The sequence below is a fragment of the Anser anser genome (assembly GCF_964211835.1).
Source record: "Anser anser genome assembly, chromosome: 8".
In the NCBI taxonomy this organism is placed as follows: domain Eukaryota; kingdom Metazoa; phylum Chordata; class Aves; order Anseriformes; family Anatidae; genus Anser; species Anser anser.
This window is the reverse complement of record NC_139728.1, coordinates 489,082-513,818: the sequence shown is the minus strand read 5'-3', so window position 1 is coordinate 513,818 and position 24,737 is coordinate 489,082. Positions and strand designations below refer to the sequence as shown.

Below are 24,737 nucleotides of genomic sequence, written 5' to 3'. Positions count from 1 at the left end.
ACAGGATTTCTATTGAACTCAGTCGTAGTTTTAAGTGCAGAAGTGTGAGCTATTAGCAAATAAAAGACTCGGCAAAGCAGATAAACAGAAGAAAACACCAATTGGCAGAGAAGGCCATCTCTAAATATTTTGAAATAGCCATTCATTTACATTTTACAGTTTAGTGTTTTCACCAATAGTGAAATATGGAAAATAAAATTGTTCAGAAGATTTTGCCAATGCTTGCACTAAAAATTAAAACAACTACAAACCAACCAAACAAACAAAAAAAAACAACCAGCCAAACAAACAAAACCAAAAAAAACCCACCCACCAAGTTTTTGTAAAAACAATGCAGGACTGTTTCATTACCACTGGAAACTTTACCTTGATTTTTGGGGGAATTGGTAGGTGTGTTCTGAGCTTTTTGCTGTGTAGCAAAGTTGCTACTCACATTCCCTTTTTTCTTTAGAACAGCTTGTGCATTTTGTTCATTGCACCCTTTTCCAGTTGACTTTTTTGTTAGACTGCAAAGAAATTATATGCATGATTTTCAAGCATAAGATCTAGCAATGTTTGATTATATTTGAACAAGCAATATATGTGTTTTAATGTACACACATATAGATAAACATTTAAAATCCAACCTAAACCCTGTACTTTTTTGGAAAGAAAATATACACCTATGTATGTATATAGGCACACACACACATATATATATATATAAATACAAGTGACCGTTGTCGTATTTTCACAGGGTTTCAACTGTCTTCCTGTGCAGTGTTTTTGCAGCTCACTCTAAGCTATCCCAGAAATACTAAGTTTACAACACCTTGTGTAGTCATTAACTGTTCCAATTGTGCAGAGTTCTGAATGACCTACAACAACGTTCAAATGATTAGCATGAAACAATCCAACACGAAATCCAAAGTGTTTCCAGTAACTATTTTTTTTTTAAAATAACATGCAATAGACAATCATTCTGAAACATACTCAGGTTAGAAGTAACATGTTGGTTTAACAGTAAATTTAATAGTTTAACTGAAAAAAAAAGACTTCACAAGCATGCATCCATACAAACTAAAAAAGCATATTATTAACAAACCTGCTTGTTGTGGCATTAGCCTCAAGCTCAGTCTTTTTTTTTTTGTTGGTGACTCCATTTGATGTCTTCAAAGAAGACTTTGTTATTACTGTTGTAAAATAAATTAAAAGTTAATTATAAGGGAAAATGCATTGCATATAGGTACTGAAAAATTCTAATACATGACGGTCAGCTATTGAAAACTGCATAGATGCTAAACATGTAAAATTTTTAACATATGGCTCTCAATTGATGATAGACTTTTAAAAAATAAATAAGTAAATTACCAGTATGTTTTTTTCCTTCCTCTACCAATTTATCCTCTTTGGGTTCTTCTGCCTGTTCGCTGGCAGTCTGGATATCCATGCTTGAGTTTGTTAACTTGCTGGATGTTCCTGCCACAGTCACTATGGATGGAGATTCCTTCCCTGTGTTTTTTTTCAATGGTTTGGTTTTGATTTGCACACTTGCGGTTACAGTCAGCACTTTAGGCCTGGCACCTGTGATTTTTCCTTCGTGGTTCTTTAATCCTTTGCCACTTCCTGAATTTTTTTGTCCACTTGCAGATGATGTCTTTTCAGTATCTTGCTTGGTAGGCATGCTTTCAGCCTTTGTATTTCCGTTATTTTCTATTTTTGTTTTGATGACAGCTCTAGCCTTTGGTGAAGCAGTTTTTTCCCCAGGTTTTGAATCTTTAGTAATTTTGGAAACAGTTTTTTTGCTATCTTTTCCCTTTGTATCCTCATGCTTTGAAGTCTTATTGGCAGTGTTTCTGTTGGTGCTTGATGCATGTCCAGATGCTCCTAATCCATCAGATTTCATTTTATCCTGATTAGTGGAAGAATCTCTTCCACAATCTTTCTTGCCGCGTTCTGTCCAAGAAGTATTCCTTATACCAACAGATTCAGTACCAGATTTATTTAGCTAGAAAAGAAAATCAGAAAAAGAAAACAGAAGACTAAATAATCATAATCTGTAACTTCTGAAACACAGCTATTTATTAAGTAGTACATGAATCTAAAACAACAAGTTTCAGCATTGATGTAATTTTTAAAAATCATATTTTCAGCTCAGATTGCTGGCTTACAAAAGTACCAGAAAAAAATCTAGAGTGCCTAGTTTATTTTTTTGTCTTACAAAATGCTGCTCTATATAGAGGATATAGAAATATCTAAGCAGAGTCGCACTTTTACTTTAGACAATTTTTTCTGTTATGTATTACTACTGTCTGCTGATGGAAGGAAACTTTTTTTGAGCTACACACGCCTATTTTCCAAGGAGAAATAAAGACTATGAATTATTAGAAACATAAAAATTAATTTGAAATACATGTGTTTTTTTTAAACCGTTACCAAAGTATATCCATCAGATAAGTGATGATAATTACTCTCTCTCTTAGGTAAAGATATTCTGAAATATGGAGAATTAAGTACATAAAATGGAATCTTTGTGTAATTGCAATGTATCCATGACCATCAAATCATATGAAACCCACACTAGTTTTCTACTAAATAGTAACCTAATTTTGAGCATGAGTCTCAACAGAGGTGTTGTCGTTCAGGGCATTAAAACATAATTTTCATGGCAGGGAGCGTAACAGACTCGCTGATGCCATGGCTTGTGATAATAGTAGAGATTTGTTAGCTCAGTAGCAAACCATTTGCTCTGGGAAACAGATCTGTTTCATTACGTAGCAACAGGGGAATGTGAGATTCTGAACACAAATTCCAATCTTTTATTTGAGCTTATCTGTTTGAAAATGTAGTAGAGCATAGGCTGAGTCCTAAAATGTTTCCAGTAATGGACATCACTGATTCTGCAGAAATAAGAGTTCAAGAGAATACAATTTTTTCAAAAGGAAGTTGCATTAATTAATGTGAAAAATTAACATTAAATATAAAACGAATGACAAAAATAGTTATGTTCACAAGCTTTCGAGTACTTTTAATGCTCGGATATGAAAGTTTACCTGAGAACTAGTGAATACAGGTTTTTTGCCAAGTCTTCGGTCATCACCCTTGTCAAATGCAGCTGTAAAGAGGAAAAGCACTTTCTTTAATATTTAGCAGAAAAGAAGGGGGACAGAAAACAATTCAGCCTACTCAATTAGCATCTTTTGAAATCAGGAAGTGATTCTTTGGGTCCTGTAATTATTTTAAGAAGGCTAATTTTGGTGATGTGGCAAATGTTAAGAGGAGAAACAGCTTTATATTTGGAACAAAAATTGTGATATTTGTAATGAGGTCACATGGCCACAAGCAAGTTTTTTTTAACTCTAACTTGTTTCCCCATTTTCATAGTAAGACACGTTTGTTGATCCAAGCTTACCTTACTTAAAGCTTGAAATACACTGAGACTTTGGAAAGTGTATACAAAAATTTACAAAAAAGACAGACCTTCAGATTTAGAGTACTAATGACTTTAATGTGACATACTGTAATTTATAGATTAAGTATTTGTAATATTTAAACAGGAGATTGATTACAGAAAGGTAAATTAAATTAGTTTTCAAACATGGTAAAGTCAAAATATCTAAATGTACTGAGCAGTGCCTCTTTAGACAGCATGTAGCTTAACATCATGAGAGTTATCCCTGTGATTGTCATGTGAAATTTTCAGGCAGTGAATGCCTCTTTTTTTTTTTTTTTTTTTTTTTTGACTGTTCTACACTGGGAGAGAAGCATTTTTCAATAAAGCTTTTGAATTAATTGTGCTTGTAGAATATAAAAAAAGATATTTATAGACACTATACAGAACCAGAATCAATAAGGTTTCCTTTTTTTTTTAATTAATGTTTCAGCTGAAAAAGAGGTTTTACAAAAAACGTAGTTAAAATTAAGCATTCAGTTCCTCTTGTTCTGACATAGTATTTGTACATATATAAAAATGTAAATATGTATCCATTTATAACAATGAAACAAAAAATCTGCTGAATTCTTATTGAAGATAATTTTTTTTTTTATATTTCTGCAAAAATCAAACAAGAAAAGATATACTGAAAATGGCACACCAGGGACCTATCCCTTTTTCCAGGGATGACTCTGCACAATAATACATACTAAGATAAAAGCCATTTAAACTTGAGCCTAAGAAAACACATGACATGTTGTGATTGGAAAAAAAAAAAAAAAAAAACACACCAAAAAGCCACACCATATCATTTCTTCTTTTGGCATTTTTCCTCTTCTGTTACCGTGTTCCAATTCTAGATAGGCTAAATCTCTAAAAGATGTCGTTCCCTCCCCCCTCCCCCAAAATCTTTTAAGATGAAAGTTGATTTAAATTATCTAAGGCAAATTTCACCTGAAGATTAAAATTTGTCTACCAATATTGTGTGATTGCTTTGCCTGTAATTAAAAACAGATAATGCATGGGAACATTTCAGATTGGTTGTTTACAAATAAACTGTATGCTAGCTCTGAGTTAGGGTTAATTTAGAGAAAAACAAAACAATGTCTGTCAAGATGGAGTTTGGACAACTAAGGCACACCTCAGTCTTAAGTATTTCTTTTTGTATTGAAAGCACTGGTGCAAAACAGCCCAAACATTATGTACAATAAGGACACAAGCATACTAAAAACACCTCCCCAACAAACAAACAAAAATCCTCTGGTTTCTGAAGCCAGCTCCTTAGCCTCTGAAAAACTTCATAATCCAGAAAATAATCATAAACCTGTTTCATGCAGGTTTAGCAGCGAGACGTTAGTGGGCTACACCCTTAAATCATGCTTATAAAGACTGACACTGCATCTTTACCTCAGCGTGCAATTCTAGAATAAAATTTTTATCAGCCTACAGGCATGAACAGCTCTATAACTAGCATGGTCTAACCCCTAACGTCCTTAACAGAAAGAACACTGAAACGTTTACCTTCTTTGAGTCAAAATGCTTTCATTTTATACAAGTCTTACACTGTACTGTCACAGTTAATATTCAACCGCAACTCCATCATCAGTTCGCACCCGCAGAATACTTGTGTACTTCAGCACAAAGAAAGGCTCAGAACAAAAACTCCTTTTTGTTGGAAGGGCTGCCTGTCCACATTTTTAGAGCACAGTGCAGCTCCTTAGGGGCTCTCTGCAGTAGCGTACACAGGATCACAATACCAATCAACTGTGAAGTCAAGCTAGCTGCATTTACTCACGGAGCCTGAGATAAGCATTATGCAAGAGACAATATTTATACATTATGTAGAAAATGATAAAGGATAGAAACTGAATTCATAGAATGGGTAATCTGCTTTGTGTAAATTTAATATTTCCACGGTGCCTATCTCCTTAAAAATGAGACAGATAAGGTCTATTAATCCTACTGCAGTATTTTAAATGACTTAGAGTAGCTGTAAACAAGGGGAGAATCAGCATACCCATCTCCGGCTTCTATTACATGCTCTCCTAAAAATAAAAGCAGGGGAGACTTCACAGAAAATGACTTACTGATTTCCATGTTTGAAACTAGCTAAGCATGCATCTATTCTAAAATACCATTTCAGAAACCTACCGCATCACAAACTGTGCTTTAATTTGTATCTGGCTCCACAATACCACCTACATTTTATCTGCTAAACAGATTGCTAAAAAATTTTAATGCCATTTGATGCCAGACATACCTGCTTGTATTTTCTGTTGATGGTCTGGTCTCATCAGCTTCCAGCTTTCTGTGTGACGAACAGCATAAAAAGACTGAACCAGGAAGACCCAGAGCTTATCACGCAGAGCCTGGATCTTGCACGTAAAACCCTGTGTTCAAGTAACAAATCAGCAGCTGGCGAGAGGCAGATTGTCATAGCAACCAGTCATTATTCCTTGCAGAATCTACTTACTCCCTAAGCTAGATCAATGATGTCATCACTTATATTTTATAATGGCCTGGTAGATGGGGATGCTGTTTTTGAAGGATTATTGCCCACCATGGTAATTTTTATAATGCTTTGATACCAAATCACTGCAAGGCATACTAAAGCACTAGAAAACACTGCATTCCTTTTTTTTCCTTCTCCTTCTTCCTGTTTTTTTTAAATGAACCCCTTAATAGCTCTTCACTGTCAGCTGTGTCACAGCAAGGTCAAATACTCTAGGGAAAAATAATGTATCTGATTAAATTTTCATTGCTTTTACCAAGATGATCTACAATAGCACCAGATTGCAGTAATTCATTTTGCATTTATTTTTCATTCTTTGCTTGTAGCATCATTCCAGATTTTAATCAGTATGTCATATTATTCATGAGTTATCCCCAGCATTACAGTCAACCACAGCTTAAATATCTTTATTCATTATTTAGACTGTGGGCATATACATGGTATGTTACATACACACAGACTGACACTTCCCCCCAGTCCAACACACACTCACTAGATTAGGCAGCCCTTGCTTCAGAGGACAGTCTTAAACCCAGATGTAGCTGTGACTTTTAGAAAATGTGGAAGGGGGTTAGCTATATAGAGAAATAGAGAATTAAACTCTCTTCCCCTTTAAGTTTCAGGTAATGAAACATTTTGGTAAGTTTTTCCTCATCACAAATTTAAAGTGATAGTAAAGATCAACAGAGCAAATGGTGCCCATGGGACTTAGTAATACTTTTTTTTTTTTTTTTATGGCCATATATATGGTTTCTCTTTAAAAGAAAAATGTTAATATCCAGTAAACAAATGCCAATGTCTTGGGCACTTCCAACCTGAGCTCAAAGTACATCACATGATTTGAACCCTCAAGTGAAAAGACTAGAATAGTTTATCCTACAGACACTGCACATGGCAAAACCTACCATCTCCTTCACATTTGCAGAGTCCAGCAATGTATCCACAGCTACAAGAAGAAAGCAGCTATTTTCGTTATTAATACTTTTTTCAATTGCATTAAAGATTAGTTCGAGAAGGTCAGGTTTGCTGCTCATTGCCTGAGCCTGAGGAAACAACAAAAGGCAGCCATTTAAAACAAAAGAGTGCGCACTATGCAAAAGCATTACTGAACAGAAAGGGTCTGCTATCACGCTGGTGCGGGAAGCCTTCCAAAAGCTGAGTATCCATTCCTGTGTATTCCTTTCACACACATCCCACTCCAGGCCTCTAACAAATAATCTTGAGAACTCTTGCTAATCCAAATTTTAGGAATAAACATGCTGTGATGAATTTACAGCCACATCTAACTATAAATTCAAAGACAAAATGTTCTAGCATCTCCATATCTAAAATTCTCTACACATTAAACAAATAAACAAAACTTTTCATTGGAGCAATGAACTCCCTCTATAAACAGGTATTTTCTAACTAGGACTTGCAGCATAGCCAGTAACTTGCAACAAAGATCAGTTGAAGTTTGAGTATACTAATACTTATAATCATTCCTGTAAATACCTGTTGTAATCTGCGGGGCTGAAGATAGGAAAGTTTTTGGGAATTTTATGTACATACTTACTATCTCTTTGCAACATAGAAATTGTCCCACTAAATTCTGTGTGAACACTTGTCTTAGCTGAGGCACATAGCCAAATGCAGTATTAACCCTTAATAATGCTTTATAACATTTAAATTTAATGCTGCCTTTTTTTCCCGTATTACTGTATTTTAAAGCAAAAGTTGAAACTATTGCAGTTATTTAACAGCCTGAACTATCCAAAGCCTGATATGATTCAGTTTACTTGGAAACACAGAGTAACTTGAGGGCACTTTTACCTGCAACAAAGTATGGAAGGCTTCACTTTGTACTACATGTAGGAAGTTTGCCACAATAAATGTTATGCATTCTTCTTGTAGCCTAGATGCCACCGCCACAGCTGCCTCCGTCCACTTCACTTGGGGAAGACTGTTGATCAGCCGGTCACTTTCCATCAAAAGGAAAGCAGCATTCTTGTGGTTCTTAGAAAATAAAAACAGAGATTAGCCTGTTGCCTAAAGAATTGCTGCTTATAAAATAGCTTCTGTTCATTTCCTGAGTACTTATACAAGGATTCAATGATATGTTCATTTCCCTTTTAAAAAATAAATTTGGCTTTTGATAATTCTGAACATTATAGGTACCTTCGAAACTAAAAGAGGAAAAAAAAAATAATCTGTTGCTCTGTTTTGTCTACTGAAGTTAGGCAGTAAAGTTTTCAGTAGCTTTTATTGTATTTTCCAACTGTCATTACATACATACTGCAGTCCTTAAAAAAAATCTCACCTGATACGATATTACTGAACAGAGAAAATCATTCTAGGTCACTGCAAGACATAATAAATTCTTTAATAAAATGCATAAGTGAATATTTTAGGTGATTGTGGATGGTCCAGCATTCAGAATACATAAATATCCAAGCATTTTCATAGCTATGAATCCTTTTGCCTTATTTAATGGAGACATCAAATATCTGTCTTCTCATATGGAGAACTTATCTTCTTTTTTAACTGACATTTCTCTAAGAAGCACAACTGTTATGTTTATAGGTAAATTTGAAAGAAAAGAAAACCAAATTCCTAATATCTACTCCCCTGGTCAATTCTTTTGCTTCTTTCATACTTGTCTAAGCATTTGCATTGCCTCATCAACCCAGTAACCAAGGGCAACTTCTACTGGCTGATATGTGGCTTAAAATGAACTTGCAATTTATTAGGATGGATCCACATTAGGATGGATTGACAGCTCTACTCAACATAATCTAGCAGGTCACTAATAAATGATGTGGTAAGATCAGTAACAGAATCACAGAATCGTCTAGGTTGGAAGAGACCTCCAAGATCACCGAGTCCAACCTGGGACCTAACACTAACAAGTCCTACACTAAACCATATCACTAAGGGCTACATCTAAACGTCTTTTAAAGACCTCCAGGGATGGCGACTCAACCACCTCCCTGGGCAGTCCATTCCAACGCCTAACAACCCTTTCGGTAAAGAAGTTCTTCCTAACATCCAACCTAAACCTTCCCTGGCGCAACTTTAGCCCATTCCCCCTCGTCCTGTCACCAGGCACATAGGAGAACAGACCAACCCCCACCTCTCTACAGCCTCCTTTCAGGTAACTGTAGAGAGCGATGAGGTCTCCCCTGAGCCTCCTCTTCTCCAGGCTGAACAAGCCCAGCTCCCTCAGCCGCTCCTTGTAAGACTTGTTCTGCAGACCCCTCACCAGCTTTGTTGCCTTTCTCTGGACTCTCTCAAGCACCTCCATGTCCTTCTTGTAGCGAGGGGCCCAAAACTGAACACAGTACTCGAGGTGCAGCCTCACCAGAGCCGAGTACAGGGGGACAATCACCTCCCTAGACCTGCTGGCCACACTGCTTCTTATGCAAGCCAGGATGCTGTTGGCCTTCTTGGCCACCTGAGCACACTGCTGGCTCATATTCAGCTGCCTATCAACCAGTACTCCCAGGTCCTTCTCTGCCAGGCAGCTTTCCAACCACTCATCTCCCAGCCTGTAGCTCTGCTTGGGGTTGTTACGCCGCAGATGCAGGACCCGGCACTTGGCCTTGTTGAACTTCATGCAGTTGACCTCAGCCCATTGGTCCAGCCTATCCAGATCAACAGTGGAGAAAGCAACAATTCAGATAAATATTTGACACACACACACAAAAAAAACCCAACACCGTAAATTCAGATTATAACCATGTTTGGCCCATGCAATTAAAAAGCAGTGAGGATTTTCTTCATGCATATTGCAGTTAAAGCATAACATCTGTTATGCTGTTGAACAGCCACTGTTCAACTATGTGTTTTATTATTTTACTCAGCTGCGGGTAAAACAAGTTTGTTTATATGCATTTAAGGTAAATTAAGGATTAAGCATGTGTTTACGGTTTGATCTTGCTCCCACTGGACTCAATTGCAAGCTTTTGAAATTGTCCAGGATTCGCCCCTGCTTGTAAGGCAATAAGCATTCACCCCCTTCAGACACGTCCACTGAAACACAAAATGCTGTCATTGACATCTAATTAAACCAGCCCTTGGCAGGAGGGGCCCTATCTGAGTTTTACTTCTCTTGTTATAATGTTTCTCCTAATCATTCTAAAATGGTGTCCACTTTACTTGCCTATAAAAGTGTAAATCTCTGACATCTCATTGAGACTCGGGGGTAGTACCTGGATGGTGTTTTAAGCTGCACTCCCCTTTTAACATTGCTGTGCTTGTCACTGTGGCTGCCCAGAGATTTTCCAGTCAGCAGTCTCCTTTTCTTTGTCCCTTTTTGTCCTCTAAGGGTTGCCTGTATTTATAAGCTTTGACATTTGCAAGATTGATTAATGGCAAGCTCAAGAGTCATACTGTTTAACTCGGTGTAACTGTTAAAAAGTTCTACAACAGAGAACTTAGAGGATTGCAAAACATAGGGCAGCTCCTGCAAAATTAATGTTAGCCTTCTTGTCTCTCCCTCAAGCAACTTGAAGCATTTTTGCAGATTCTTAGTTTTAAAAATTCCAGTGGGAATTCCACAAGTGGACTGGGTATCTTAAGAGCTCGGAATTAGATGATCACTCATCAGAACTGTTCTGTGGGCAGATGAGGCTTATGCAATTAGAATTGCAATTAGAAAAGTTTTCTAGGCTTCAGTCTATAAAATATTGGTGAGTCTTGCAAAGAGCTACCAACAAAAATGCTAACTCAGTAAAATGGGAACCAAAATACACTTCAGTCTGGACTCCAAAATGTTCTGGAGAGGCTAGATACACAGCTAGAGCAGTACCAAGTGCCACAGGTTCTTTGAAAGCTGGTAGCTTCAAGATAGCTCATGTATTTCAACACAAAATCAGTACCACAAAGCTACACACATATTCTGGGAACAAATGAGTGTACTGATTTCATACAATGGCAAAACCCTCCTACTATCTTAAAAGCCATAGCTACTATATTCTGTTAAAAGTTGATGCATGCTGGTAGAAGGACTGGTTATTATAGCTGTGGATACTCACAAGCTTCTCCTGGTACAGCCACATAGATCTGAAATCTCTTGTTTTTCAGGCCTTCACCTGAATACAGACTAGCAGCCACTGCTTACAGCTGACCTACTGGCCTCAGCACTTGATGGGGTAAGTACTCTCTTGATAAATCATCCAGAAAGGCCCCAATAAGCCTTCACAGCACTTTCAGCAAGGGGCAGTTCTTGGACAGAATTATTTTACAGTACATCTCTTGAGCTAAGGGGTATGTTTGTCAGACATACCTAAGCTAGTTACCTTGGATAAGAGTAACAAGACACAAGAACAACTTCAGCATGAGATACACAAGCATTCTGGAGACCGTATATACTCAGCTGTCTAGTGTATGCTAGAACAAAAATTGTCCTGTGAACATTAGCTGAGCTAGTTAGATTAAACTTTGTGCATGCCAATCCACATTAGTTGTATTTATATATACACACACATACAGTTATGCCTGACAACAGCTGTCCAGATTTATCTTTAGCTCCTTTACCTGCTCTTTATATTTCTACAGCAATTCACTCTATTTCTAGGCTAATTACTGGGCCAAATTCCTGTTAAAATAACTGATTTGAACTAGATCTGTTAAGTCAGCACTGACGATAGTTTTATACACAAAGACAATTATAAAATATTTACATTTAGGCAGATCAAAATTGGAACAATGTAAATACATGCTACAAACAATGAATTCTGAACTGTGAGGGGACCAATTCAGTACTGTCACCCGTGAAGTTGAAGATATGTATACTATACTGTTACTTTCTTTTTGAAAGATAGCTGGCATTTAAACGGATGGTTTGTTATCACTGATAGCCAGTGATCACCTGAAGTCTGGGAAAAAGGAAGGTATTATTTTCCAAATTAAAACATAGGCAAAGAGGAGTAGACAACCACAAACAATGCGTGCCGCTACCTAACATAAAATTTGATATAGCAATTTGCTGCTCCTCACTCTCTGAATATGTAATGAATGCTGTGCTGTGATGTCAGAGCTGTGTTTCATAAACTCCTTTTGTATTATTATGCTGGACTTCCATGTGATTTTCACTAGACTGTGTTCCATGAAGCATAGCAACTACATCTGCACATCAAAATCTGTTTCTTAAATTGTTATTTTAATGGGAACTTTTATGAAGTATGTATGTACTACAGATCTAAAATACTGCTGTTATTATTTCTTAAATTGCACTCTACAGCTAAATAAGCAAAAAATTTACACCACTGTTTTTATATAAAATACACTATATACTACTTACCAAAGACTTAATCAACATAACAAGACAGTTGTTCTGAAGTTCAGGAGGTAAACTGGCAAAGCTTCTCTCTGACAAGCATTTTGCAAAATGTTTTCCCACCCATCTGTTGAAAAAAAAAAAAGAGTCTTAAATAAGAAAGATGAAAAATGTTCCATCTTCACTTGCTAGTGTATGTGATCCCTGTAACGTATTGTGAGGAAAAATGTTTTAAACGTGAACTGTTAATGTCAAAATAAACCCAATCTCTCAAGGGAAAATCATTTGAACAGAAAGTAGAGAAATGAAAAACATAAACCATAACTTAATTTGTTTTACTTACTTCATGCAGGCAGCATATAGGCTTTCCACTCCCAGTGAATGAGCAATAGCCATGCATTCTAGTACAGGTTGCTGTTTTCCAGGAATAGGCTGGAATTGTTATAAAATCACCACAATTATTACACATTCTGAGATGGAGAAACTGTACAGAAGTACAAAATCTACAGTTCAAACAGAGCTACTGTTAGCCACCACAGTATTTAAGTTTGATTGCCTTAATATGGAATAGGGAAGTCATCTGTTTCCTCACAGGTCAACAAAGTAGCATTCAGCTTAATGAGCCTAATGCGTAAAAATGCTTGTCTCCAAGCTGTTGCTTGTTTTTAAACTATTTTTTATTGGAGAGAAATAGATTTGAACTATATGCCCATGAAATCTGTTACGCACATATATAGTATTTCCATATTCCTACTTCTGTTAAGAACAATTACATATGCCATGGAATGTATTAAGTTATACTCAGTGTAATTTAATATGTTTAGTTCATGGGATGGAATGCTGCTTTTCATCAGTTGTGGTTTACAAGTTTCTATAAATAGGTGGATGATACCACAGGCCTTACTCCCATCATCAGTGCTACTGAATTTAACAGATTTACACATATGAATAGGTTCTGCTGACTTAAGGTAACCCTTGGACCACATGGTTATTAAGTATCTCATCAATATGATCTGTAAGTAATAGAATCAAAATTCTTTCTCTAGGCTTTACAATTCACAAAGTAGCATGAGAACTGACATACCTTTTGGAAAAAATTGCAGTAATCTCTCTTCAAAATGTAGATAGCTACTTCTTTCAACCCATCTAGCCCATACATATCTGCAATGCCCAACATGCGACTAAAGAGAAAGCAGAAACAATAGAAATTAAAAATCATTTTGATATATACATTTTGCTTACAATTTACACACTATTTTCACCTCTTTATTCAGTCAGAAGTTACTGCAGAAAAACAGATTGATAACCAAATGTGAAACTTGCCAAAGAGTAATCTTCAAACAGAAGCATGTACAGACCTAAAAATAATCTCGCAGCCACTGAGAGTGGTACCACATTTCCATATAAAAGTAAGGCTCAACTACTGGCTGAGTTTAAAAGACTCTCAGTTCCTCTATTTAAGAGTAACAAGTAGAAAAGATATTTGTGCCAGTGGAGTTTTGGCATTCTGTAATTTGTCCAAGGGTTACATAAAATGTTAGCAATGACAGAGTATCTGAGAACTGTGCCCCTTTCATATACTAGAAAGCACAGTGAGCAAACTATTAATAATTTATATAGAAAAAAAGGTATTGGTTATTATCTAAATTCATTATATAAAAGTTGACATTGGGGAGCACATTGTAAACAGTTCCACATTTTAAATCTACATGTAAACTTTGACCAACAATTTCTAGCACTGAGAAGCTGTAGTTTTTCAACGTAGTTTTTCAGATGTATTTTTTTTTTTTTTGGCAGAGTTCAAAAGCTAGTGTATGAATTATTTCAGAAGACAATTCAAACATTTTAGATCTTATTTCACTAATACAGGATTATTGTACAATTGCAACATAAAACTGGGATTAAAAACTTTAACAGAATAAAATGCCAGCAATTACATTAGTTGCTATATATATCATCATTTATGGATCTAAGACTAATTACTTAGCCTTTGCATCAAATGCTTGTTTCAAAATACATTCCAAATAATAACTCTTACATATTTTACATGCTGTGGATGTTGTTCTGAAAGCTAAAAGGAACGTACAAGCAAAATGTACATTATTATGGTATAAAACTCCCTCATGTTTTTCACTGTCCTCATTAATATTCCAAAAGCGTCTGGCCTATCTTTTCCAGTAGCTGCTGAATAAACAGTATTTCTTCAACAGCTCTATTTTTGGATTTTCCTCAAGTATGTTTAGGTGTAATGATCATTATATTTGACATCTTTGTCTTATTTATATTCTACAAGACATTTTTTCCTTTAGACTCTTAACTGAGAAAAATATAGAACAAGCACGAACTGCAATTAAAAGTAATAAAAGTTGACTTATACCCAACATCAACTTCATCTGGGAAGTCCAGAATAGCTCCATATATAAAATGCAAGATGACACTCATTTCTATATGGTTTATGCTGAAAAAAAAGTAAGAAAAAAAATACAAATAGAGACAAGTTCAGAACAAGTACCACATTTGTTAGCCAAAATACATTAATCAGAATACATCATCCAGCCTTACCAATGGAAGGTAATGACCTGATAATCCTAAAGATCACTGCAATGTAAAATTATCTGAATTATCAACATTTTGGCTGAACTTTGTTACTCAGTAGTCTTGCTGAAATTTTGCAGTACTTTAAATCTTTGAAATTAGTCATAAGAAGACTATTACCATCTACTAGTAAGATTTGATGTAATTACCTAAATATCTAGATTACTTATGCTGATAATATGCAGAAAGGATTTTAAAAACAAATCTTCTCTAAGCCCTTTACTACTAGTAAGTCAATTACTAAGTCTGTATTTCAAAATTGTTTTATAATATTTTTAATTCATTACTTTTACAAATCTATTTAAGCTTTTCCTGCAATAAAAATAGATTTAGTAGTTTTATGACAAAGCTAGGTAGGAATGTTGCATTTCAGAATATTTAGAAAAATTCTTTATGGCTAGATTCAGATAAAGAAATCTGGAAGTCCTTCACAGAGCTGCATTTGCATCCTTCCATCCTCCCAGCACCATTATGGGGAAAGGCACGGAATGTCTATTATAAATGGTGTACACAATCTCCTGAAAAATACATTGATCTACTTACGTACGTACAACTCCATGTGCAATTTTTAGAGCCCACAAGGGCTATGTACAGAAGTAGAAATTAGGCATGCAGATTGAGTTGAGTTAAAACATTAGACATGTTTAAGCAACAGACATTGATGAATAAAAACAAAAGAAAAAAATTGTTGCAACATACTAAGAAGCAAAACCAACACAGTTATCTCTCTCTGTTAGCACATGATAGCCATAAAATCAGTAAGAAATTTTCCTCAGTCTTGACAGCTGTTTTCTTATGCAGAATTTTCATTATTTCAGAACATGCCATGTGTACTTTATTTATAAATGTTTAAAAAGACAGCACGGAAATCTGTACCTAGCAGAAAAATGAATCAGAAAAGGTAAAATAAATTGACATGATTCTTAATACCAGAAATTATGAGACAATGGCAATGAGAACATACTAATAAAAAGATTAAGTACCTCTCAGGAGAAATTCTTTACTGAAAAATAAGGATTAAAGTTTCTTAACCAGAAATTAACATATAAAGATATCAATTGCAGTGAGAGAATTTTAAGTACTAGAGCAATTGTTGACGATCAGCCTCTAAAGCATTCTAAGTACAGTATAAAAGCCAAACAATCAAGTAAAAATGTATTGTTTTTATGAGCATTAAAGTTATAACCAAACGAACAGATAACCTGCCTGATTTTGCAGCAGTATTATTGCACAGACAGAAAATTAAAATGATGAAAATACAAGAAAGCATCACTTGGTGAAGCGATTTTATATTAACACAAACTAATTATACTTTGCAGCACTGTAAGGTACACAGTTCTTTCTGAAGAAAGCTGAGTGAGCCAACACCACGCTTAAATTAAAAAAGCTAACATGTAGAAGTAGCACTATTAGTTTGCTTTTAAAGGTAATTTAAACTATTGCAAATGTTTTTTCTGATACTAAAAAGAACTAACATGGCAGTACCTGGGTTATCTACAAAGTCTTAACTATTTATCCTGTGCTGACTGCTCTGTTATTTTCAGCACTTACAAAGAAAGCCATTGTGAACAAGCACACTAGTCAAAATTATCTTAGTGTATGATCCTGAATTATCATTATTAAACTATATAGGAAATATAATTGTTTATTTGTCTTTACATCAATAAAAGTACTGTACAAATAATTATGAAAATGTATTACACTTCATCCATTTCTGATGCTTTTTATGACGTCTACAACTTGAAGTCAGGAGAAGAGGTGTTAAATAGACTGTAAATACTAAGATATACTCTCCAGAAAAAAAAAAAGGATTAGTACCCTTTTGTTGATGATAAAGACTTCTTCCCTGAGCCATCTGACAGCATTAACGAATATATTACATACACTGTTTCATACTGAAGTCAAAACGGTAGTCAGGAAATGTATCAGGCTGAACAAAAATGTCAAGGCAGATTAATCTCCAGTGCTCTATACACAGCACACTTGCTGCATATTTGCAGTGATTTTAAATCGCCTACCTTTGCTCCTGCACAACTTGCAAAGACAACACTTACCCTTGAAGAGTGATGTGCTCTTGGGAGCTTTCAGCCCAACTTCCACTCAGCATAGCAGCAAAGTAACGAGATCTGGCACATAAAATGGCCCTGAGAGAGAAAAAGTAAACATTATTCCACTAGATACAAATATTTATTATGAGACTCTGATAACATTGACTTAAATCTTTGCCCTTTACGCATTAAGGTGTCACCTGTATACTGCATGCCTTTTCTTCCAGTATGTTTGAAATTTTAAAATATGCTAAAGAAAAAACAAAAGCAGTACTCCAAATTTTTCTCAGCTACAGCTTTTTTCTAGTATGACTTTGACATTCACATAAAGGAAATCTATTGTCACAAGCATTTTCCTTTTATATAACATGAAATTGCAAGTGTATTTCTTCTGTTTTATTTACCAAGTAACAGTAAATTACCTTGTTTTCACAGCACCATTTAGGCCAAATAGTTATATCCTGAACCTCTGTATCAATTTCTCTTTATACTGCAAAATGTCTATTTATTAAAATGAAAAGAGAAGTATAAAGCTTCTCTTACTCAAAATTGGCTGGCTACCTACCAGCACATACTAAAAGTCAAACAAACTTAATAACAACATAATCCAACAACTTGATGTGCGTTTCCAGCACTATTTGAGAAGAGCTATCAGTCCTGTTTAGACTTACTGTCCTGTATTTTATATTCAAAAAGCCTAACTTCATAATAAAGGGGCTCATCCAATTTCCTTCTACTTCCTTCAAAGACAATAAAAAAACCAACCCTTGAAATTGAAAAAAAAACAACCCTTGAAACCCCGTGAAATTCAAAAATACATACCATACTATCTTGTTTTTGAAAGTTAGAACACAGTACCATAGGGATGTTTGTCATTCTATTCCAAATAATTTTTAGTAATAAACAGGGCTCAATCAACTACAAAGACATAGTTAAGTGGTTATTTCCAAGATTTGTTTTAAATTAGATGGCTACTTAGCAAAATATTGACAAATACGTATTACCTAAATATATGGCATTGATAAAAATTTAACTTATGAAATATATCAAGATATCACATGAACTTGAAGTAAATTTATCTGCGCTTTCCTGCTGTCATGGTTTGTGCCACAAGTTTATTACTGAACAAGTTGTGTTGCTACACGGAGCTGTAATGATACAGCACAGCACTAGTAAGACAAAACTTGGCACCTCACTCAGAGCACTGCTCCTTACACTGTGCAAAGTCTACTGGAAGGTCATCAGACTTCATGAGAAAGTAAAGAATATGGAGATGACTGCGTGGGGGAGGGTGGGAGCTTAAACTGTCTCCAGTCTTAGAATTAAAAAACAACAACAACAACAAAAAAACAAACAAACAAAAACAACAACAAACTTCAAAATAGATCATACTGGTGCTTTCGCAATTATACCCAAAATTAGCTTTCCGTTTTTCACTCCTACCATTCATATGTTGTGGTGTTAAAACAAGCAACTTTTGTGCCTGTTTTAGAACTTCCTTGTTTCCTCTATGATTTACTGCCATATTTTTTTTCTGGTTAGACTACATACATTGCTCCAGGCAGTAAGTGGCCTAAATTAAAGAAGCTCTGACAATGGAATACTTTGTCAAGTTTTCTTTTGCAATGAAATATTTGTTTCTCAAAGTTTCAGCTCTAAGAACATGCCTTCTTATAGTGTAGACCAGAATTAAAACCATGCCTAACTACACTCCATTCCTAACTACACTCCATTCTGGGAGTCTAAAATATAACAGAATTAATTATTTAAAAACAAACAAAAAAAAACCAAAAACCATAAAACACCACCATCACCACTGTTAAGATACTTCTTCTGTAAAGATATTTATGATGCCAGTAATACAACACCCCACACTGGTTTTGTGTTGAGAAAATACTAAAAATAGTGGAGGTTTTTGATCATTTCTCTGTTATTTATATACATAAAGTAAACAAAATACAGGCTCTCCAGTTTGCTACTTCAAATTCAAACATTAAATGCAAACAGACTGATACCAAATGTACAGGGAAGACAAGAGTGATACTGCCCCTATAATTTGCTTTCCCAACCTACAGAAGTCCAATGAGCCAAAGTTGTTAAATGGTCTTGGACTTTACACCCAATAAAGACTGATGACTTCCTGAAGACAGCTCAACAGTCTTTACATCCGCATGACTTAAGTAATCAAAGTAAAATCAGATTGTGATGCACAGATTCTGAAAAGCAGAAAAAAATGAAGTAATTTCAACTCCAGAAGACTTCTACCTGTATGGTAATTTTATTCAGCACTAGTAGCCGAATAAAATAGCTGAAGTTTATGAATAGATTTTTCATTTTCTTCAGAGAGTACAGACGAATTTTAAGAAGTTAGCAAAGAAAGCCTACCTAGTATTTATACAAGACAATATACTCATTATATGAGTTTACAATGGCAATCTTAGAAGAAAAGTTGTTTATATACCTGTGAGCTTGAAAGTTGTGGCCTTCTACGCAAATATTAATATCTGGACAACAATGCTTCTTGTAGAGCTTCACTAAGTCTTCTCCTAACACAGATGCAGCTTCTAGCTTGGAATCACCTGGAGGTGGGGAGAAGTGGCTATTTTCACTCGTTCAGTGTATACTAGACTATTGTTAGGATACAATTGGAAGTATTAGTGAGAAAAAAATTTACATGGTGTCAGATTCTAACATTGCACATTCAAGGTAGATTTTTCCTTGCAAGGTTTTTCAGACCCGGCAATGGAACATGTGTTTTACTTGTCATTGTAAGCAGAGATTCAGGGAAATAACCAGTGCTTCACATTTGATAGCTACAGCATAAGAGTGTTACAGGGACTGTTTTGTAAGATTATGTACCCAGTTCATTTCTTCTGCTAAGATCTGGTACTTCAGTGTTCAAGAAAAGTTGACTTTGAAGAAGGGTAGGATCATGTAGTGCTACCAGATTAGTTGCTTGATCCTACCCTAACGTCACAGCTGCAGCAGCCAACACCTCTAGTGTGGATGCAGTCGTGTGTTTCCTGGAGTTACAGACTTAGTTCACAGTTGTAGTAGGAAAGGCTCCGAAAGATTCCATATTCGTCACGAAATAAAGCACAGTGGAACTTGTATAATTTGCTAGAAAAGGAAAGGAATGGAGAGATTGTGTTCTGTGCAAGTCCCACATGCTCAGGACTCAAGTTTGCTGCATTACAGAGAAAAGACAGGACGCAATGACGACGTACACGCCCAATGCCTGGCATGTCCTTTCAGATTTCTGCTAGACATTGGTAGGGAACTGTTCCTGCCAAACTTCTCCAGCAATTCATTTTTTCAAAGTGTGAGAGACCGAGGTATAGCAAAGAATATCCATGTAGGTTGTTATAACAATAGCTTTAACCTCTTCCCTCATTTTTACATCTGTATAAATCTTTGGATAATTATTTAAAAGGAAAAAACAAACAACAATAAAACTAAGAAAAATATACCAAACCTACCTGCCATGGCTTTGTTGCTTTCTGCATCAATGGCTACTTCTGAAATTTCCTCTTCAATACAAGATACATAAGCAACTTCTTCCTGCACAGCTCCACCTGGAGCATTCTGTTCAGCTGCTGTGCTTTCGTCATCTCCAAGACAATTTACATCTGTTTGAGTGTTCTGAAGAGCAGCAATGTTGTTTTCTTGCATTAATTTGGGTTCCAGTACTTTTTTCATCATAGCCAGTTCCTCTGATTCTTGAAGATTTTTATCAGATGAATATACAAGCCTAGAAGATGACACTGAGTTTACTCATGTAATGTTTTAATTGACCAACACAAAAGGTCTAAAATGACATGTATTTTATCTGATGAAGTTCATGAACAGAAAAAAGCTGGACAGTACAGCACTTAATCATTGAAACAACACCTCTCTCTGAAAACAAATGCATTTCTGTAATGCTTCAAAAAGCATAAACAGGCATTACAAATAAAATGTATTGCCAGGTTACAGGGAACAAAGGTTTATCCCCATCAACTTTTTCAATTAACAAAATTTTCATCTGCTCTTCATACCTCATCTACTATAATCATCACCTACTACAGGCAAAAGCAGAAGCAAATTGTGTTAGTAATAATAGATCACTGATTTTATAAATCTTAGCATGACTAAGAAAAGGCATTTGATATTTGATTGTCCTTTGTAAATCAATTTAAAAAATCAAAATATAAAGACCTTCTAACATCAAGGCTACAGGTACAGAACCATAGCAAGTTTTAGAGATATATGTTTTAATTTCAGAGGAAGTGCTTGAAAGCATGAAAATGTTATCAGTTCAGATTACCCGAAGGATTTTACTTTGCCCATACAGTAATTCCAGCTTCTCACTTTCCCATCTGTTTTACCAGCTTATTTTTGGCTCAAGATCTAGAACGGCTAACAAAGCCTGCAGTCTGTGATTGCAGAGATCTCATATTTATGAAAAGATGCTCTTCTTCAGCAACTTAATGGAGCTTTAAAAAGTCAGTGTGAACAGATAACATGTTTTATCAGTGGTTTCATACCAGACAGATGAAGTTAGCACAGTTTAACAGAAGGGCTACAGTTACTTTGGATTCAGTAGATATATACTTGCAGATCTGCCTCTAACTACTCATTCCATGGCAAAGACGATTTATTGTTTATACTGGGAACAGTAATTTGAAGATGCTGTTTGAACACTGCTGTAAAGGGGCAGAGGAGAGATAAAGAGAAATCAAGAAATCATCTTCTTCTGTAATTCCTGTATTTAAAGGATTGGGTTAGGTAGAACTTTTTTTTTTTTCTTCATGATACAGCTTCTCATTCTTAACATATTAGGTTAAATTTGTGCCAAAACTTATTTTTTTCACCTTTCTGTTGCTGTTGCATACTTGCCATGTAAGGATGGTACAAATTGGCTTTGAGGGAGAAAGAAAACTGGTTATAATAGATACACTGCTTTGCCATTACAATAATTGTTGTAATGTTCTTGCTTTCTTTCTGCCAGTAATTGAAAAACACACTCATAGGCAATATAATAAGCTAGGCAATAAGGCAAAAACCTCTAGGGAATCCTCAGAGTATTTTCAAATATACATCAGAAACCTCAGGAATGTGATTCTGTTACCAGTAAGCTTAAGTTGATAAAAATGGCAACAGTTAGCACAACAAGGAAGTCTACAAATAAAACAAGTAAACTGATATGCCGTTAAACCAAAACCAAGTAACTGATTTCCAGATCTGAAAAATTATTCTGCAATCCACTTCTTTGGTCCTTTGAGTTAAGAAGTACCTTTCCTTACTGTAGGTCACACCCATCGTCTGCAAAACTAACAAAATCCCAAACTGACATGTTCCAAACCACTAGTGACCATGGAGACAACACAAAAAAGCAGAGAGGTGGGAAAAAGGCTTTATTTTAAAAGAAATACAATAGTTAAAATTATGAGAAACCCATTTTTGTTATTTCCAAGAATACGTAGTCACTGGAATTAACACTATCACCACCACACTTTACAGAAACCTGTTAGGACAGCCACTCTTACTGTCCGAGCCTAGTTGTAAACCAGCATGAAACAACACGGGATTTAAATGTTATCCAAATGTTATCCATGTTATCCAAATCTAAAAGCATATTCTCAACTAGTTAGGCAGCAGCCTTTTAAATCCTCCCTACTGCAGATTCTACTTTCTAAGACAGAGTCCTTCACTTAAAGCCCATCTGGAAAAACGGTTACCAGCTTTCTTCTCCTTACCCACATTCTCCTTATTTATATATATGTGTACATATGTATGTACACATACATATGTATACACATATGTATGTACACATACATATTTATATATGAATACACATCATCCATGTCACTAGATAAGTGCTTTTTTCGAGTTCTTAAATGATCAGTGTTTAGACAAACAGGATCTTGTACATGTTGTATATATGCCAAGATTTGTAGAGCATTAGTAAAGAGATGACAAAGGAGGCTTGAACAAGTCATTAATGCTAGGAGAGAGGGGTCATTTTTCTATCTTGATTTTTTTTTCTTAAGTTCAGCTAGCAGTACAAACTGTTAATCCTAAAGTCCATCAGAAAATTCTTGATCAGAAATACTAAAGGTAGCATGAAGCCGTCAGCACAGAAGTCTGACCTGTATGAAAAGAGGTAATTCTGCTGTTTGGCAGCACATCAGTTTAATTGTCCTGGGAAAAAAAAAAAAAAAGATACTGCAGTAACTTTAGAATAAAGGGACAAAACAAGTAGATGCCCCAAACAGGATACTTACTTGTAATGTGGGGGATAATGCAATAAATGGACACAGATAAAACAAACTATGTTTTTCTTTTATTCCAACTTGTACAGATGTTGTGTGCCATTTTCAGTAGAACTTGGTATAGCACATACTACTAGAGCTTCAAGTAGTAGCTAGATTAGCACGAAATATCTTCTGTACCTGTGTAAAATACTGTATCATGCAGTTTTACTCAAACAGTAAAGCTATGTATCATCACAATGAAATGTCAAAATAAACAAGATCTGTTAACTTTTGTTGATAAAATAACACTGAGAAGGTAGGAGATCTCTGAACAGTTTCCTACTCAGGGTTTAATGCATTGAAATCTCCAGCAAACTCTTTTGCGCACTGCATTTAACCTTGGAGGGCTTGCTAAAATATTTCAGCAATCTACTATAGCGCTACATCTTTGTGATCATAAGTTAGGCATGTCACATGTTCAACCTCAGCCTACCTGAATCACGTCAAGATTCTTCTGTTTCCCTTTAGATTTGCTAAAAGAACTATCTGCTTGACAGTTCTTAGCTTTTTGTAGCTGAGATGGTTATTTTAATTGAATTGATTTATCGCAACAAGTATTTCAGTAACTTTCTTCTCATGAGATACATCAGCTGCTTCAGTGCCTCGTGCAGATGCCATTTCAATTTTACAGTTCTATATTAAAACTAGTAATTTTAGCAGAAGAAGAATATGGCCTTTAAGCAAGCATTGTCCCAGTGAAAGGTTTCTGCCCATTTCTCATAAATTGATTTTTTCCCTTGTGGGGGACGTGTAGATCCATGGCATTAAAATATTTTATTTTCCAAAGCAAGATACTAATGTCACATCTACTGAATATACTGCTACTTGACAATTTAACTTCTCAGCTTTCCCTAAGAAGTTGAGATTATATGTAAACATGGATCAAAAAAATAATAAAAGAAACTCATTGTTTCTGTGTAGGTGGAAAGGAGGTAAGATTGTCATTATGACTGTCTGACATGCATTGAAAGCCTCTTTTTAGTAAAAGAGGCATGTCAGCATGGTGAAGGTTTTCTTCCCATTCCCCTCCCCCAACACTCACACAACAGGATATAGCATAAAGTCTACAAGCTTCACATAGTATCTTACGTATTTCGTTCCCTCCCACCTTGCTTGCTTTAGCAAAGTTTGATTATTCTTAGTGACTAGCTTAGCTCCTGTTTATAACCACAGCAAACAAACTTTAACTGTGTATTAGCTGTATTTAAAGAACAAATATGCACAAACAAATTGTGTTGTATTTGGTGCAACTGTTTTATGGAAACCTCACATGCAAGAGACGGTCAATCTAAAAATAGAGCTAAACCATCACCTTCTGTGGTGTTGGCTTGAGGTCATGTAATTTTAGCAGGTACCCCCACCTTCTGGCTTGTTTGCTGTTCCCTGCACACAGGAAAGATTCTGACAGACACGACAACAGGGAGATTGCAAGAGGTGTGACTAAGTGACAGATAAAACTGCAACAATGCTATTGGGCATCTGTTGTACTAATTGTAGGTAGTTGTTACAGCCTAAAATTTATTCTATACAGGAAAGGTGAGTCTACAGAAAGATTATTGTCATCACGCTGTCTGGTAGCTCACCTTCAAGAATGTTTTTCTCTGTACTTATACTA

At 35.5% G+C, this 24,737-nt stretch overlaps 1 protein-coding gene across 4 annotated transcripts in view; it reads right to left on the bottom strand.

The window, feature by feature from the left end:
* The window catches only part of BTBD8 (BTB domain containing 8), a 42,017-nt gene that overhangs the window by 12,709 nt on the left and 4,571 nt on the right, over positions 1 to 24,737 (bottom strand). For 3 of the 4 annotated variants that reach the window (XM_083847406.1, XM_083847409.1, XM_083847408.1), the window contains 14 exons: positions 20,306 to 20,577; positions 19,288 to 19,405; positions 16,833 to 16,922; positions 14,561 to 14,641; positions 13,268 to 13,364; positions 12,527 to 12,615; positions 12,208 to 12,310; positions 7,737 to 7,919; positions 6,830 to 6,967; positions 5,673 to 5,802; positions 3,033 to 3,094; positions 1,351 to 1,987; positions 1,085 to 1,172; positions 367 to 506 (listed from right to left, as the gene is read on the bottom strand). In XM_083847406.1, coding sequence (XP_083703532.1) covers positions 367 to 506; positions 1,085 to 1,172; positions 1,351 to 1,987; positions 3,033 to 3,094; positions 5,673 to 5,802; positions 6,830 to 6,967; positions 7,737 to 7,919; positions 12,208 to 12,310; positions 12,527 to 12,615; positions 13,268 to 13,364; positions 14,561 to 14,641; positions 16,833 to 16,922; positions 19,288 to 19,405; positions 20,306 to 20,577 — 2,228 coding nt within the window. The remainder of the gene's footprint in view (positions 1 to 366; positions 507 to 1,084; positions 1,173 to 1,350; positions 1,988 to 3,032; positions 3,095 to 5,672; positions 5,803 to 6,829; positions 6,968 to 7,736; positions 7,920 to 12,207; positions 12,311 to 12,526; positions 12,616 to 13,267; positions 13,365 to 14,560; positions 14,642 to 16,832; positions 16,923 to 19,287; positions 19,406 to 20,305; positions 20,578 to 24,737) is intronic. The other variant, XM_083847407.1, reaches the window with a different exon arrangement.